Source organism: Alosa pseudoharengus, unplaced genomic scaffold (assembly GCF_046254945.1).
Source record: "Alosa pseudoharengus isolate Yale_2024_CS ecotype anadromous, Long Island Sound unplaced genomic scaffold, YU_APseudo_1.1 YU_APseudo_1.1_scf_6, whole genome shotgun sequence".
Lineage (NCBI taxonomy): Eukaryota > Metazoa > Chordata > Actinopteri > Clupeiformes > Clupeidae > Alosa > Alosa pseudoharengus.
Window position 1 is genome coordinate 25,166,331 of NW_027468848.1, and position 15,159 is coordinate 25,181,489.

General features: G+C 45.9%; 1 protein-coding gene across 3 annotated transcripts in view; it reads right to left on the reverse strand.

Annotated features, from left to right (window-relative positions):
* Positions 1-924: 924 nt before the first annotated feature.
* The window catches only part of zdhhc8b (zDHHC palmitoyltransferase 8b), a 57,986-nt gene continuing 43,751 nt past the window's right edge, over positions 925-15,159 (reverse strand). The window contains exons 2-11 of one of the 3 annotated variants that reach the window (XM_076269678.1): positions 10,640-10,761; positions 9,409-9,566; positions 7,937-8,109; positions 7,506-7,608; positions 7,092-7,183; positions 6,240-6,372; positions 5,995-6,100; positions 5,596-5,705; positions 3,763-4,895; positions 925-2,994 (exon numbers count right to left, since the gene is read on the reverse strand). In XM_076269678.1, the coding sequence (XP_076125793.1) occupies positions 2,826-2,994; positions 3,763-4,895; positions 5,596-5,705; positions 5,995-6,100; positions 6,240-6,372; positions 7,092-7,183; positions 7,506-7,608; positions 7,937-8,109; positions 9,409-9,566; positions 10,640-10,761 (2,299 nt within the window). In that variant the 3' untranslated portion in view covers positions 925-2,825. The other 2 variants (XM_076269677.1, XM_076269679.1) reach the window with 2 other exon arrangements.

A 15,159-nucleotide genomic window follows, 5' to 3' on the forward strand; every position in this document is an offset into this window, starting at 1 on the left:
ATTAGGCGAAAATATTTGGGAGAATTACCTGCTGATATTTGACATATGGTATTTGGAGATAGGGCGATGAAGTTACAACAGCAAAACAACCTTAACAGGCACAGTAGGGTAGTCTAGGATGTTTCTAAGTGCTGCACCAACTTTGTATAAAATTAGCTAGAATCATGGATCACGGATAAATTGAGCCAGGATAACCAAGATATCCCGGCTTAATCCCTTATCCTAGTTTTGTGCAACGGGCCCCTGCTAATAAACCCAAGGGGGGACAAGGGGTATGTTTCTGAGCTAGGCTACTTTGACGTTTTATTTTGGAATTATTTTACACTGTTGTGGCATGCCTCATAGGCTATGTTGTGTTGTCAAAAAAGTGCATTTATGCTTAATTAATTCCTTATGTGTTCCACATAATCTTGAGGCTGTCATGTTACCGGTGATTCAGTATTCATTCGGGGTTAGACCTTAAGTTATTTATGCAGTCTATGGTTTGGACACTTGTGAACCGTTTGGCCTTACGTTACGCAAGACAAAAAATGTGCGAGGCGTAGCCTACATTCCAGACCATGGTGTATTGGTTTGTGGACTAACATTCACATTCTCTTTTTCTCATTTAATGATCACGATCTAGAAGGACCCCCCCCCCCTCCAAACACGCCAGCCAGAGGGCGCCCCTGGTAAATATTTTAGGAATATCCCAGTTCTGAAACTGACAAAAAAAAATCTTCAGTGCTTCAATGGAGCCAATTGATTTGATTACAGCATGAAGAGTGAACAGCAAATGTATGTTCCCTTGGAAATTCTTACATCTTGTGGCGGTCAATCATGGGCACAAAAATCTATCAAAAAATATGAAACTAGTGTGATTGCATCATTCACTGTTGATCAGTCCTTAAGAAATCTGGAAAAGAAAAATACTTGACAGAGGGCAACGTTCAAGCTATATTTAATTAGATACTTTTGATGAACAAAAAATAATAAAGTGTACCTGGATATCAAACTATATTTCTTCAGAAAGGAAATCTTCATTTCAACAAAAATCCTGCAATTTCCATGAATTTATACATGAAATAATATATGTACGTATGCTGTGCCAGACAGCCTTTGGAAATGGCAGGGAATTTTTGTCTGGGACATTTTGATGAGACGTACATGTAAAATACAGGCAGTCAGGTATGCAAAAAAAAAAAAAAAAAACAGCTGTGTGAGTATGACAGGTCTGTTACCATATCAGGCCACATCTTGAATCAAGGCTTGTTAACAACATTCAAACCCATTAAGTACATTGCCTCATATTTTCTTATCCTTTTTATATTTTAATACACTGCAAAATATTTCAACATACAATTATACCTTCTATAACCCAAATATTGTTTTTGAGTACTTTTTTTTCATTTATTTAAATTATTTCAATTATGCACAAAAACCACTCAAAATACAAACATTCACGCTTTAATTGAATATCTGTATAAAAAAGCAGGATGTATCAAACAATTGAAAGGTTGGGTATAAAAAAAAAAATCAAACTCATAAAAAACAGCAATGCTTGACCTGTATGCTTGAATAGGCCATGTAGCCATGGATCACATGTGAATTCTATTGCAAATGTATCCATTCCATTGATGTGGTATAAAAATAAATACAGAAACTTTTAATAAATGCAATCCACCACTGCATTAGATTTGTTCCAACAAATAACTAAACTTAAAAAGAAAATAGAAAATGAGTCTTTATGATTGCTCATGGTTAAGTGCCACACTGAACTAAGACCGATACTGACATGGATGCACATTAGCACCCCCTGTTGGGTCAGCCAAGTCATGGAATTTGTATGATGTCTGAAAACCAATCTACAATCCCCAGGGAAATAGATTCGATAGATTAACTTGGGGCAAATGCCAGGAGGTACAGATATCTGCCTGTCTTGTGCTGAGTATATCAGTGCAAACAATGTGTGAGGACCTGCAATAGTTTACAAACATTGTTTCTCTTTTGAAAGCATAGTTTAGGCAAAAAAAACCATGAAAACAACAAAAATCTCATTCAAAAGACTAGCTTACAAACTATGGATATGCATTAAATGCACATGAGTACTGGTAATGCTTCAACATAACAGATTCTCAAGGACTTGGTTAGAACACTGGAAATAATACAAATAACAGAAGCAACAAATATGTTAGCAAGAAGAAATGCATTTAAAGTCTTTAACATTACCATATACATTTGAATGGGGGATGTACAAAAAAGAAAACAAATGGACTCAAATGGGCACTGTGAGCACCTTATTTTTCTCCATCATGGTAATATAACATTACCTGAGAATGGACAGAGAAAATAGACACAGAGTACTAGCCTTTAAAGAGAAGAGGCTACAACTAGCCTCGTTGCTGTTCTCTGCCCACCCAGCGTTAGCGTATGTGCGCTACTTAAGCAACTTCTCAACAACACAGAAGTGCCTTCATTTTCTTTTTTCTTTTTTTTTTTTCTTTTTTGCTGAGGGCATGTAAGACCACAACATAAGCCAGGGAGCACAGCTATTGACGTTTTCCACCATTGAGACTTGTGCCCACACACTTACACACACACACATACACATGCACTGGGCCAAACCACAGAGGTCAGAGGATGTCTACTTTGGCAGTCGTTTTGTTATTGGTAACGGTTTTGCCAGCCTCTGATAGGTCAATATACAGTGTTCGGATGAGGTTAAAAAAGGAAAGGCCGCGACCCATGTCTCTTCTAGCAGGCGTAGTGGTGGTGGTGTTTGCCTTGGCAGTGCTACCTCCTGTGGGTGGCGTTGGGCTGGGTAGTTGGGAGAGAGACCGTCATTCTCAAACCGATATCTCGTAGGTGGTGCCCCCCACCCCCGACACCTTTTTCACACTGGTGTGTCGGGCGGGGCTGAGAGGGGTGCCCGGGGTACCGGAGGTTGTCCCTAGGTGGCAGTCTCGCATTTGACCCATAGGTTGTCCATTAATTTTCACCTGGGCCATGTCCTCTCTGGATTAGAGAAAAGAGATGAAAGGACATGTATGTTTTACAGGAATTAAAACGATTTTGAGATTCAACATCCTTCAGTTGCAATTTAAATGGTGATGAAACGGATTAGGTGATTGTGAGAAAGACTGTTAGATCATTCTTGCGTGCATGAGGGGAAGGTTAGTCCGTCAGATTGCAGGTGGGTCCTTGATGCAGGCAGTATGAAGACCAAAATGTTAAAAGGAAAAAGGCAGAGATGAGATGGACTGACTATAGCGAGAGAAATGTGAGATGGGATTCATCAGGATGGACAGTGGTGCATGGTGATGCATGGACAGTGTTACAGAAATGAGTGATTGACAAATAAAGACAAATGGAACAAACATGCAAAATGAAAAAAAAAAATCAGTTGTTTTCAATCAGAGTTGAACACAGCAAGTTTATTTTGTTTCTAAACATTACAAATTATATACAAAACAATGTTTGCTATGAAGGCAAAACATTTTCTTAAGGACAAACCTATATAGAGTGTTTCCTTGTTTACTTGCTGACAATGATAATAAGTTATAACAGGGACAGACTGACTGCTTCACGTGATTTACGGGCTCCAGTCTCGTTCTGGCCGATACATGCTCTGACTAGGACTGACTAAGTCTCTGTAACGCTGCAGTCGGCCAGCTGAGTAAAGTTACAGCCATGCAGCGTCCATTCTGGATGGACTGCATGTTTTCTGGCCTTCAGCCCTTAGTGAGTGGTGGGAGGGTGGGGTGGTGGTGTTAGGATTCGTACCTGGGGGAGCCCATGCGTGGCGAGTCGCTCCTCTCCAGAGCGTTAATGAAGGAGACCTTCTGGTGGGAGTAGGAGGGGGAGCGGGGGATGGGAGCGGGGGAGTGGTGCGGCTGGTGAGCGGGCGAGCGGTAGGAGGCCGGCTCGGCCGTCCGGCCGTCCGTGTGCAGCGAGCTGGAGGAAGTCCTGGGGGCACGCGCCAGAGAGGAGGCCGCCGAGCGCAGTATCGGGGTCCGTGCCCCGTAGCCCATCACCCCCCCACCTCCACCGACTCCCCCCACTAGGTTCTCCCGCGAGCCGCCGTAGCTGGCGGGCCCCACCTGCGAGCCGGGGGCCCGGGGCCCGTCCGCGTAGCAGGCGCTGGGCGGCAGTCCGTAGCTGCAGGCGTCGAACACGCCCGAGTCGGCAGCGGCGCCGCCGTAGCTGGCCGACGGCGGCTGGCGGTGGCCGTGCAGGTGCATGAGTTTCTCCCGCTCCTCCAGCTCCTTGCGCTCCTGGATGGAGGCCATGATGGTTTTGGAGAGGTTGTCGTAGCGCACGGGTGAGGGGTCGCGCTCCTGCGGCTGCTGCGGGTGAGGCAAGCGCCGGCCCTTGAAGCCGCCTATCCGCACGGGGCTGTAGGAGGCGGTGACGGTGGCGGTGACGGGCGGAGGCGCGTGTCGCTGGAGCTCGGGCCCCCGCACGTGGCACATTTTCGTTGGCAGGTAGGGTGAGTGGAAGCCCATGGAAGGCACGCCTGGGTGGACCACGCACTCCCCCGCCGACGCCGGCGGAGAGGCGAAGCTGGGGTTGAGCAGGCTGTCATACGACAGGCTCCCGTTGCGGTTGGACAGCGTGCCCGGTGTATACACGCCCTTGTAAGGCGTGCCCGCCACTGCAGCAGCGGCCCCCACCGCCTCAACCCTACCGGCACCCAGGCCCCGAGCCTTGTCGGCCGCGTGCCGGTGCTGTTTGAGGCTGAGCGAGCGAGAGTTGATGCTGAACTGGTCCAGCTGCAGGGGCGACGACTGGAAAGTGCGGTGGAGCGGAGTGCTGCTGTAGTCAGGGAGGTCCAGGTTGGGCTCTGAGCGATAGTCGTGGCTCCGCCCGCTCTCCTCCAAGATGGCAGATGTGTTACAATCATCCGGTATTACAATCTGAAATGTCAGCAAACACCATAGAATGGTTATTGCATGAGGAAAATAGCACTGATTTTAAAATAAATGATCTTATTTGAACTATTTTTACTATTTAAAAATACTCTAGACTGTAAAGGGCCTTTCACACCAGGAATGATAACTATAATGACACATGATGGATTCTGATTGGCAGTCAACTTTTGATCATTCTTAAAATCACTCTGAAAGTGATCCCCACACTCATAAAACGAATATGTTAGAAACAACACAAACTGTGTTGTCCCTATCTGGACTTAGAGATGTGTTAAAAAACAACACAAGTTGTGTTATTTTCAACACATTTGTTGTAAGAGTGTACATAGTATAACAAAAGCAATGTGTTAGAAACAACCCAAATTGTGTTGTGCCTATCTGGACATAGATATGTATTAAAAACAACACAAGTTGTGTTATTTTCAACACATTTGTTTTAAGAGTTCTGCATGTCGTTATTGATATAATTTATGTGTAGATATCGTCAGTCATATTAGCTAGAACAATATAACAATATGTTAGCGCTATAGTTATCATTATTGGGGTGAATGGCCCTTAAACCTAATCACCAAACCACATAAATTAGCCCGACTTAACTAACAGACAATGCATTACTAATGTCTATATTTTATGCATTCAGATAACATAAAATAAATCGTCTGAGTATCATGGCAATAATTCTGACCTTCTCTCCAGCTGCATGGTAGTGTACTTTGGGCATGGTACCAAAAGAGGGCCGGTACTTGTACATGGCTGGGGTAGAAGGGTTCACTGGATTACTGGACAAGGAACTCTCTAGAAAAAGAAATACACAGATATGTTAAATTATCTCACTATCACAATCAAGTCAGACTATGCATAGATGAACTTCAGAATGTGCTTCCATAAAGTCACCACCAGATGGCAGTATATGAGTATATCTGAGAGACAGGGAGGGAACAGAGACAGTATGAATTTCCATCCAACATCTCTTTGCATTAAGGACCACCAAATCTGCCGACAAAACTGTTGGATTGTCTCCCCTCAGCTCTAAGCAAGGATCCAACAGCTTTTTAGAGTGGTCTCTGGATATACTTGCCCTCACTGGATGTCAGCTGGTTCTTAAGATGGTTATAGCGGTCAGCTTTTGGGGGAAGAGGTGGCTGCATCTCCATGCCTTTGTCATCCAGGTCAGCAAGACTGATTTTAGACTGGAGAGAGAGAGAGAGAGAGAGAGAGAGAGAAAGAAAGAAAGAAAGAAAGAAAGAAAGAGAGAGACATTAGCCCTCAGTGTGTGGGCAGTGGACAGAGGGAGGAGTGCGGAGAGAATGACGAAAGGGTGAGGCTCACTTTTGTCCGGAGGATGCTGCTATGGATTCCATTGTCGCTAACTTTGATGGTGAGTTGTCTGTCGGAAAGGTCTGGCCGCAGGTAGGGTGGCTGGATAGGCACGACGGGCTTCTTCTTGGGAGCCACCATGTACCTGTTGAGGGGTCAAAAGCCACTTCTGAGATCAGGAGAATCCATTTGTGTTATGATACAGTATTATTTTACAACGGCACAAGCACTCACTACTGTTACACAGTAACAAGATAATGGGATACCCTTTCTGAAATGCAAGACTACTGAAAATATTTTTTTTAGAGAAATGATGGATGAGGCTATGGAGGTCTATCATCTCATGTCTGACCTGCAAAGAGACCAACCTGCCATTTTCTCTGAGAATAGTCTTAATGAGGCTGGAGCCCTGGCTGGCGGATATCAGAGGTCCTGCTTATGCACTGATCACTTTCCCCCACAGCACCATTGTTCTAGGCAGTGATTAAATCTAAGCGGCCATCTGCCTTCCCCAGGGTCGCTGCCTGCAAAACAGGACGTGACGCCTCCCCGCAGACTCCTGCAGCCACCGATGGTCTCTCATCGTCTGCTTGGAAATGAGTAAACCATGAACAGTAGCAAGAGGGGCTTAGGTACCTCTGCGATGCCATGGAAACCTTGTTGGTGCAGCGCTGCAGTTTGTGAGGGCCTGTGGCATATTGGTTTGTCTGAACTCTCCTTTGCACAGCGACTCCATTCTGACCTTGGTAATTTCTTTCCTCTTTGCGTTCTATTTTTCCAACCTGTTCACTCAGCCTTTTGACTCCCTTTCTGTCACTTTCTTTTTTTCTATCTATCTATCTCTCTGTCCGCTTTTCTCCTTACCTGGGAGCCAGGGGACTGCACAAAACATACTTCACGTTGCCACAGCAACCACGGGTGAATGGATTCACTCCTCCGCGGAACTTTCCAGTCACCTGTGGAACAGACCGCTTGTTTAGAATGCAAACACCACATCAACAACACAGAAGATATTGCACTCCTGTTTGTACATCCTCACACATGAACATCCCCTGTAATATGGATTTGTGTCGTTAAATGTTTAAGTGTGAAGGGAGGTGATATGAAAGAGTACATGTGTGAAGAGTTATGTGCACACGTTTTTGTGTGTGTGGTTGTATATGTGTGTGTTCAATAAATGTGTGTCTCTGTGGGATCTCGGTGAGTGAGAGTGACAGTGAATCTGTGTTTCGAAGTGTGTGGGTTTTGACCCCGGTTAACCTCTCAGCCCGACCTCACCTGCTCGTTTGTCGTGCGACCCCTGGCAACAAGCACCATATGGAAGCCGGTGAGCCCGACGACGGGGATGAAAAACAGCCCTGATATGCACATGACCACCAGACTGCAGGGGACTGGGAGTCAAGGAAACTCACAACTCACATCAACCTGGCACGCCCATGCAATACATTCTCAAATGAGCCAGAAACATTGTCATACACACACACACACTCACACAAACAGTCACATACACACAGACACACACAGCCAAAATCATAATCGCTCTCTCCAACAGGACACACTCAAGACCCAGCGGCCGAATCATCGTGACTCATCAACCACTCTTATTCCTACGAACCCTGCGTTGAAATCTTTTCCTCTTAACCCAGGGCTGTTGTTTTCCACTGATGCACACGAGCGCTCGACGAGAGACGTTGGGAAAAAAAGGATACGTCACAGTGGTGTGCAGGGCGCCCAGCCGCTCCAGATGGTGGAGCACGAAGAGCAGACCGAAGGAGAAGACGCCCACCATGTGGGTGCTCAGGGACAGCAGGAAGAGGAAGAAGTAACGGTAGTTGCGCCGCCCAATGCAGTTGTTCACCCAGGGGCAGTGGTGGTCAAAGTCCTGCAGGGGGGGGGGGGGTGGATTAGGTACGGAGCAGAAAGCTTTTTTCACTTTTATTTGCCGAGTGATTTGCTAAAGCATCCCTTGGCTCGACCATGGACTTTAAAATGTGTGCTAACTGCCAAGTTTGTGAGAATTTGTGCTTATCCGAAGTCACACTTTTGCCATGAGGAATTACTGCGATCTGTTTGTCTCTGGAGACGGCCATGTTTTACACCCACATTATGCAAGTCATCTCACTGCCATACGCCTCCTGAGTTACAACCCCCCAAAATTTCCCCAGGATTACCACCTACTCCAGTAAAGTCACAGCTGGCCTCCATCCTGAGGTTACACTCTCCTACTCCTCCATAGCACCACCAGTGAGCTCATCGTCAGTGTTAGTGTGTGTGTGTGTGTGTGTGTGAATGGTGGTGACTGGCACAAACCCCAAAACACAAAAGCTCTCCTCACAGGCAGTGTTCTCACAAGCCGACCAACTGAGGCTTATTCTCTCCTCTTCTGAAGAACACTCATATCTCTCTTCACACACACACACACACACTGTGTGTGTAATAATACGAGACTCATGATGGGCATGATGTAAGGGGTGTATCAAGAGGACATTAAAACATGCTGCACGCAGACACACCCAGCTGGACACAGTGCGTATGGACCCACAATGCAAAGTGGCATGCTTGAGTACCCAGGGACTCATAATGCCCCCTGACCTTCTAATCCTCTACTGGCAATAACACAATGTGTTGCCACAAGCATGAGTGCACTAGTCGGTTTTATAGCTTTGTATTTCGAGACATTACATGCTGTGTGTGACAACCATTAAAAGTCTTGTATCTTCCCGTCCGCTGAGCACCAAGCCATTTCGCTGTTGCTTCTGCTACAGGCATTTTATACTTAGTCATTTAGAGAACACTTTCACTCCGAGAGAAAGTAGACATTTTATCTTGGCTAATGCGTTGTGTTCCTTTCATTGTCAAGATAAAAGCCAAAGCGGTGTATGAGTGAAAGAGTATGGAGAAACCCATAATGCAAATTTAGTCCACAGGGGAGTAAACTTGTCAAGGCGTAATCTAACGAGGTAATACAATGTGCTGCCCGTGTTTATGTTGAGACCATATGAATCAAGAAAGAGATGAATTGTAACAGAATACTGCACATAACTCCACTACTGTTGTGATTAACTACTGACTACTGCCTCACATAGCCCACTGATCCTAAAAAGGAGTGGGAAATCCAGTGGGCCTACTGTGGTAGTGAAATTGAGGTGTGTGTGTGTGCATGCATGTGTCTTTGCCTCACCTCCACGCAGTTGTCACACACGCTGCAGTGAGAGCACCGTGGCGGCCGGTAGAAGTGGCAGGTGGCGCACCACTTCATTCGCACCTGGATGCCCTTGATCTCCACGTTCTTGTAGAGCGGCGCCCGGAAGTCGTCGTCCTTGTCCTCATCTTCGTTGGCTGTGGGGATCAGAGCGATGGTGATGACTGCATTGCCACCTTCACGCACTTAAGTGTGTGTGTGTGTGTGGGGGTCGGGGGGGGGGGGGGGGGTTTCATTCAGCAGCCCGGGCGAAAAAGGTCTTCACAATAACTCAATTCCAAACACTCACCAACTGGCTCCAAATTAGATTTTGCAACAAGCTCTCAGAAGCTTAAGGTAACAGGTAACACTTTTATCCAAAGCAACTTACAAATACTCGCAACGTTAGTGAATTGAACTCGATTCAACCTCTTACGAGGTGATAACACTAATCGCTGCACCCACATGCCCCAGTGAAGGTCTCCTTCACTGCCAACAGTGCAGCGTGTCACCGCACAATCCTCCATCTGTTCCACACCACCGTCTCCATGTGCTGTCCAGCCAGAGCAGTGGGCCCTGTAGGGTAATGATGGGACCAAAGGCGCTCAGAGGGAGAGAGCCCATAAAAGCTCTGCCATGATTATAACCTGTTTACAGTGGGAGGGAGAGCCCCCAGAGATCATATCATTATCCAAGTGGATCTGATGGGCCATATTCCATTCTATAAACAAACACACGTACACACACACACACACAGAGCACCCCATGTGCTGGTAATAACTGCTATAGCCGTGACAGATTAAGCCTTGGACAAAGAGGTGTGTCTCGTCCTTTGCTGCTATAAATGACCCAGAGTCATCCAATCAGGGGAGTTGTTTCTCGCGCAGCCAGTGGCACTCTCTTCATTTTCCCAGAAGCCCTTTGGGCCCCTGCCACAGATGTGTAAGTCATCCGACGTCTACGGCATATGAATTCAGCAGGCTTACAAAGAATGGGGAAGAGATGGACCAAATATGTCTATCGAGGTGAGAGCCAAAAGTCTCTCGCTCTCACACACACACACAATTGTGTGAACGTCATTTCACACACTGATGCACATATGGGCAGTCTCACAGGATCACATACCCACATGCAGACAGAAACACACACACACACACACACTGTGTTTTACCTCTCTCACACACACTCTCACACAGACGGACAGACGAATGGAACAGCTGGAATCACTGACCTCTGGGAAAGACGCCAGGGTCCATGAAGGTAGCCATGCTGAAGTTGGCCAGAACAAAGAGGAAAACGATGCCATTGTACAGGGGCACAGCTGGGGAGATTGCCTTCGTAAGCCAGGGGCACCTGTACAGAGCAAACAAAGAGGATTTGTATTTTTTATTTACATTCAATCAATCACTTTGCACATATTTGTCTTTATCTGAGCTGACAGAGACAAAGTAGGTATAGGATATTAGACTTAATGTGAACACAGCGACACCAAGAGCAAGTCATGTCCTCCCTACAACACGTGATGATATACTGCACTGCTTGTGATGTACACATATTCGCCCATCATTAATCATGTGGACATGTACAAATGTATAACACGCCGTGCAAGATGAGGAATGACATACATGTATGCTGCCACCACTGAATCTCCTACCTCCCAGTCTGCAGCACACACACACATATATGCACACACACACACACACCCTCTACAGCCAGCAGAGAAAATGAGATTTTCAACATCTTTAATCCTGTGGAAATAGGAAAAAGCCTTGCAGAAAGGAGGACATGGTGTAAGCTACAATTAGTTTGCCTCAATTCCCCCAAAATAATCACATTATATATTTTACATTTGTAAAGGCTATAAAACAGTAACAGTAACTCTTCATCACGGTATACATGGTTGGAGATCTAATTCAGTCTGAAGTATTAAAAGTTGGATGAGGAATGACATATGGAGACAGACCTATACTTGGACTGGCAGAGGGCGCTTTACAATGGATTACATTTCCTGGGACTAGGGAGCACAGTGGAGCAGGCTTGGCCAAGGCTGGCAGAGCTCGCGCCGCTATACTAGCAGTAGCTAAAAACAGTGAGTCCCACATATTGCTGTAAAACGGCTGGACAAACCCATATCCCTTCTGTGCCAGGGCCTCGCCACTCTCCATATCTTACCCGAGGCGTGATATTTGTGTTAGCTTTCCAAGGACTTTTCCCCTTTTTTTTTTTGTGAAATATTTTTTTTTTCCCAAAAGTTATAGGCTATATCCAAAACAAACCCCATGACATTGGAATGGTGACAATAACCAGCACAATGGAAGTCTAACAGCACTTGATTGGTTTAGCTTACAATTCCAGTGCTGCTTTTTTTTGGCTGCGTGTACAATGAGAAGGAAAAAAAGGGCCAAGAGAGAATTGGCTGAAGTCTTCATTTTAGCACTCAAACACAGGTATTAGGTTGGATTCATGCCGTAATCTGGATCATGCCTACTGATCTCATATTAAAGGCATATGCTCTCAGAGCCAACTCTCCACAGCCTTCTGTAGGATCCTTTTGGAAGTGAATGTAGATATAATTACCCCCCCATCTCACATCTCGCTATTAACTGAAGTCCATTGGCATGAGCGGCGTTCTACAAAAGTTGCCGGAGGTAGCCTATTTGCTGAGAGGGAGTTGGGGCAGCGCCATGGCAGCCATGCTGGAAAAGCCAGAGAGAAGTCATCTGCTGACTTCTCCCCTGACAAGCTCAGGAATTATTCATCCCCCATCGTCCATCTCCCTAGAAACACTGCTGCTGCTGGACCAGCCTTACACTGGCTCACTCACATGCTGTCTTCTCTCACTTCGCCTGTCTCTCTCTCTCTCTCTCTCCAAAACATGTACTCTTTCATTAACTCTCCACACTACTCGCTCACTGTCTCAGCTCAGTTCAAATCAATTCAAATTCAACTCAATTCAGTCCTATTTAAATCAGTCTGGTCCAATACAATACATCTCAAATCACAACATAGCAGTAAAACAGTCAGGACAATTGATCAATATCAGCATTTTAACACAATTGTAAGCCAATATCATGACATAAAAGCAGAGTCTTTAGAATAATAATGCATCCTCTCTCACTCTTTCTCTCTCCACCATCCCTCTATCCCTCTCTCTCTGTCTCTGATCATTGCAACCTTTCAGACAGTCTCCGCTGTTCTGTTCAATAATTCAGGGCTGAGGCTGGGTGGGGGGTTTAGAGGGGTTGCCACTGCCCTCTGATGGGTCCAGCAGAGAGAAGAGGGGTCGCAGGCCCAAGGTACTGCTCTGTGCCCCCCCCCCACCCCCTTCACCACTCCACTATACTCTACCCCCGGCCCACTGTCACAGTCGATGCCCACGGCTCACCTGGACCGAGGTGGAAGGCATGTGTGTGTATGTGAGTGTGTTTGTGTTTGTGTGTGTGTGTGTGTTTTTGTGTGTGTGTGAGTTTGTGTGTGTGTGCGTGTGTGTGCATGTGAGTGTGTGTGTGTGTGTGTGTGTATGTCTGTGTGTGTGTATGTGTGTGTGTATGTCTGTGTGTGCATGTGAGTGTGTGTGTGTGTGTGTATGTCTGTGTGTGTGTGTGTGTGTGTGTGTGTTGAGGGAGCTTGTCAGGGTGGGCTACAAAGAGCATGGGGCACATAAAGGCCCGGGGGGGAAAGGTGATCCACCACCAGACCCTGCAGTCCTGCCAGATCCGCTCGCTCTCTGGAGAAAGGGTCATGTTTGAATTCAAAGCCCTTCTAAAACTCTGTGTGTGTGTGTGTCATATGTACGTGTATACATGTTGTGTATGTGCATGAGTGTTTGAAAGTGGGTTTGGGGTGTGGCATTTTATTATTCAATACATAATTGTTCCATGATTATATAGCCTACTGTAAGCCGATAAGAAAAGCCACCGTTTGAGCCAGCGAACACACACAATCCATCTCCATTGTCTGTTAGAGCACAGAAACAAATGCAGAGGAAAGGTTAACCTGCCGCCCTTCTAGTAATAACTATTGAGCGAGACAATAAACCAAATCATTTTCCCTCCGAAAAAGGACAAAAAACAGCTTTGCAACGCATTACAATAGAGCAGTTCTGACAATGTTACAAATCCTGAAGCACACCGCAGAGGACTTCTGCAAGTCGATTTCTAAAAACATTAAAACCTAACGGGGGGAAAAAACCTCAGTGGAGTCAAGCACTCTATTCCAGCAGAATCTAATTGCAGCACACGGGGCCATGAAATAACATGTGAGCGAAGACTTGTGGGCATTTCATTAGAACAAATAAAGGATTGTTGTTTGGGAGAGACACAAGGCAGTGGTGGAGAGATTACAGAAAAGAGGCACATTGTGGCGTACAACCATAACAAAGCGCAGGGTCTCCGTTTTCCAGCCGCTCGTATCAATTCATAAGAGCCTGGCGCTGGCAGCAGCCTTGTTTTTTTTCTGCGGTGAGACTGCTGTTTTAATCCTTTGTCTGAATATGTAACACCGTGGTCAGCCACAGAACAACAAACACATGTGTCTTACCAACACACACACGCGCGCGCGCACACACACACACGGTAAATGTTTACACTCCCCCCCCCCCCCTCCTCCACCATGGCATGATGATCCTATCATTGTTCCTCGTTTTTTATCACGCATGCAAACTCTGCTGTCTGCGGGGAGCACATCTATGGTTTCCTCACAGGATGAATTTACACCTCAGCATCTTCCTGGTCTCTCTCTCTCTCTCTTTCAGTGCCTGAGTGCTCACAGTGTGGTTGGGGCTGAGGTGGAGCTGATCTGAAGTCAGATGTAGGACAAAAGGACAAAGCTGGAGGAGTCTGAGAGGTGGGGGGGGGGGGGCAGATCTAGGACAGTGAGACCATCCTTCACCAGGGTGCTTGAGCCTGAGAGGATGGTTTGTAAATCACTAGCTGGCTTCCGCTGGTAGTGACAATCCTGCTGCAAATGCTCCATCTACTGAAGTTTAGGTACAGGACACAACCTAACAAACACAACTCTCGATTCCCCAAAAATAATTATATATTATTATATTATATTCCACATACACACATTGAAGATAATGCCTTGATGCACAGCCCCCAAACACACACACAAAAAGAAGCATGTAATCTCTCTTTTTCACACTCACAAATAAAGACAGGCAGACTAACACAAGACACTCTCTCTCACACACACATACACACACACTCTCTCTCTCTCTCTCTCTCACCAATATGCACACACACACTTCCAATCTCCTCTCTGGTCTGGCTTGAGATGCCAGTCAGTGTCTACAGGGAGAACCGTCTCATTCAGTCCTGACATCTTTATTTGAACTCTGAAACTGAACTGAAAAAATACCACAACGACACTCTCTGAAAACCGATTCCCTGCTCTTCTGGCTCTGAGCCAATCATGTACCTGGGATGCAACTAACCTATCACAAACTCATCAACACTTTTACTCATAGGATCTGGCACTACTGAAGACAAATGATCCTCACTGAGGCTTGACACGCTAATTAAGTAAGCAATACTCCATCATTCTATCACCAAGGGTTATCAGAATTGAATTCAATTATCAGAATGCTTAATATCCCCTGCCTATTGTAGGTCAAGTGAGTTACTCTGTGATGCTTGATGTTTAGAAATGTCATTGCATTACAGTGTCAATGCAATTACCCATTATAGAATGGATAGCCCGGCTCAGATTAACAGGTAGGCCTACTTACAGTCCCTTTTTTCTTTGAAG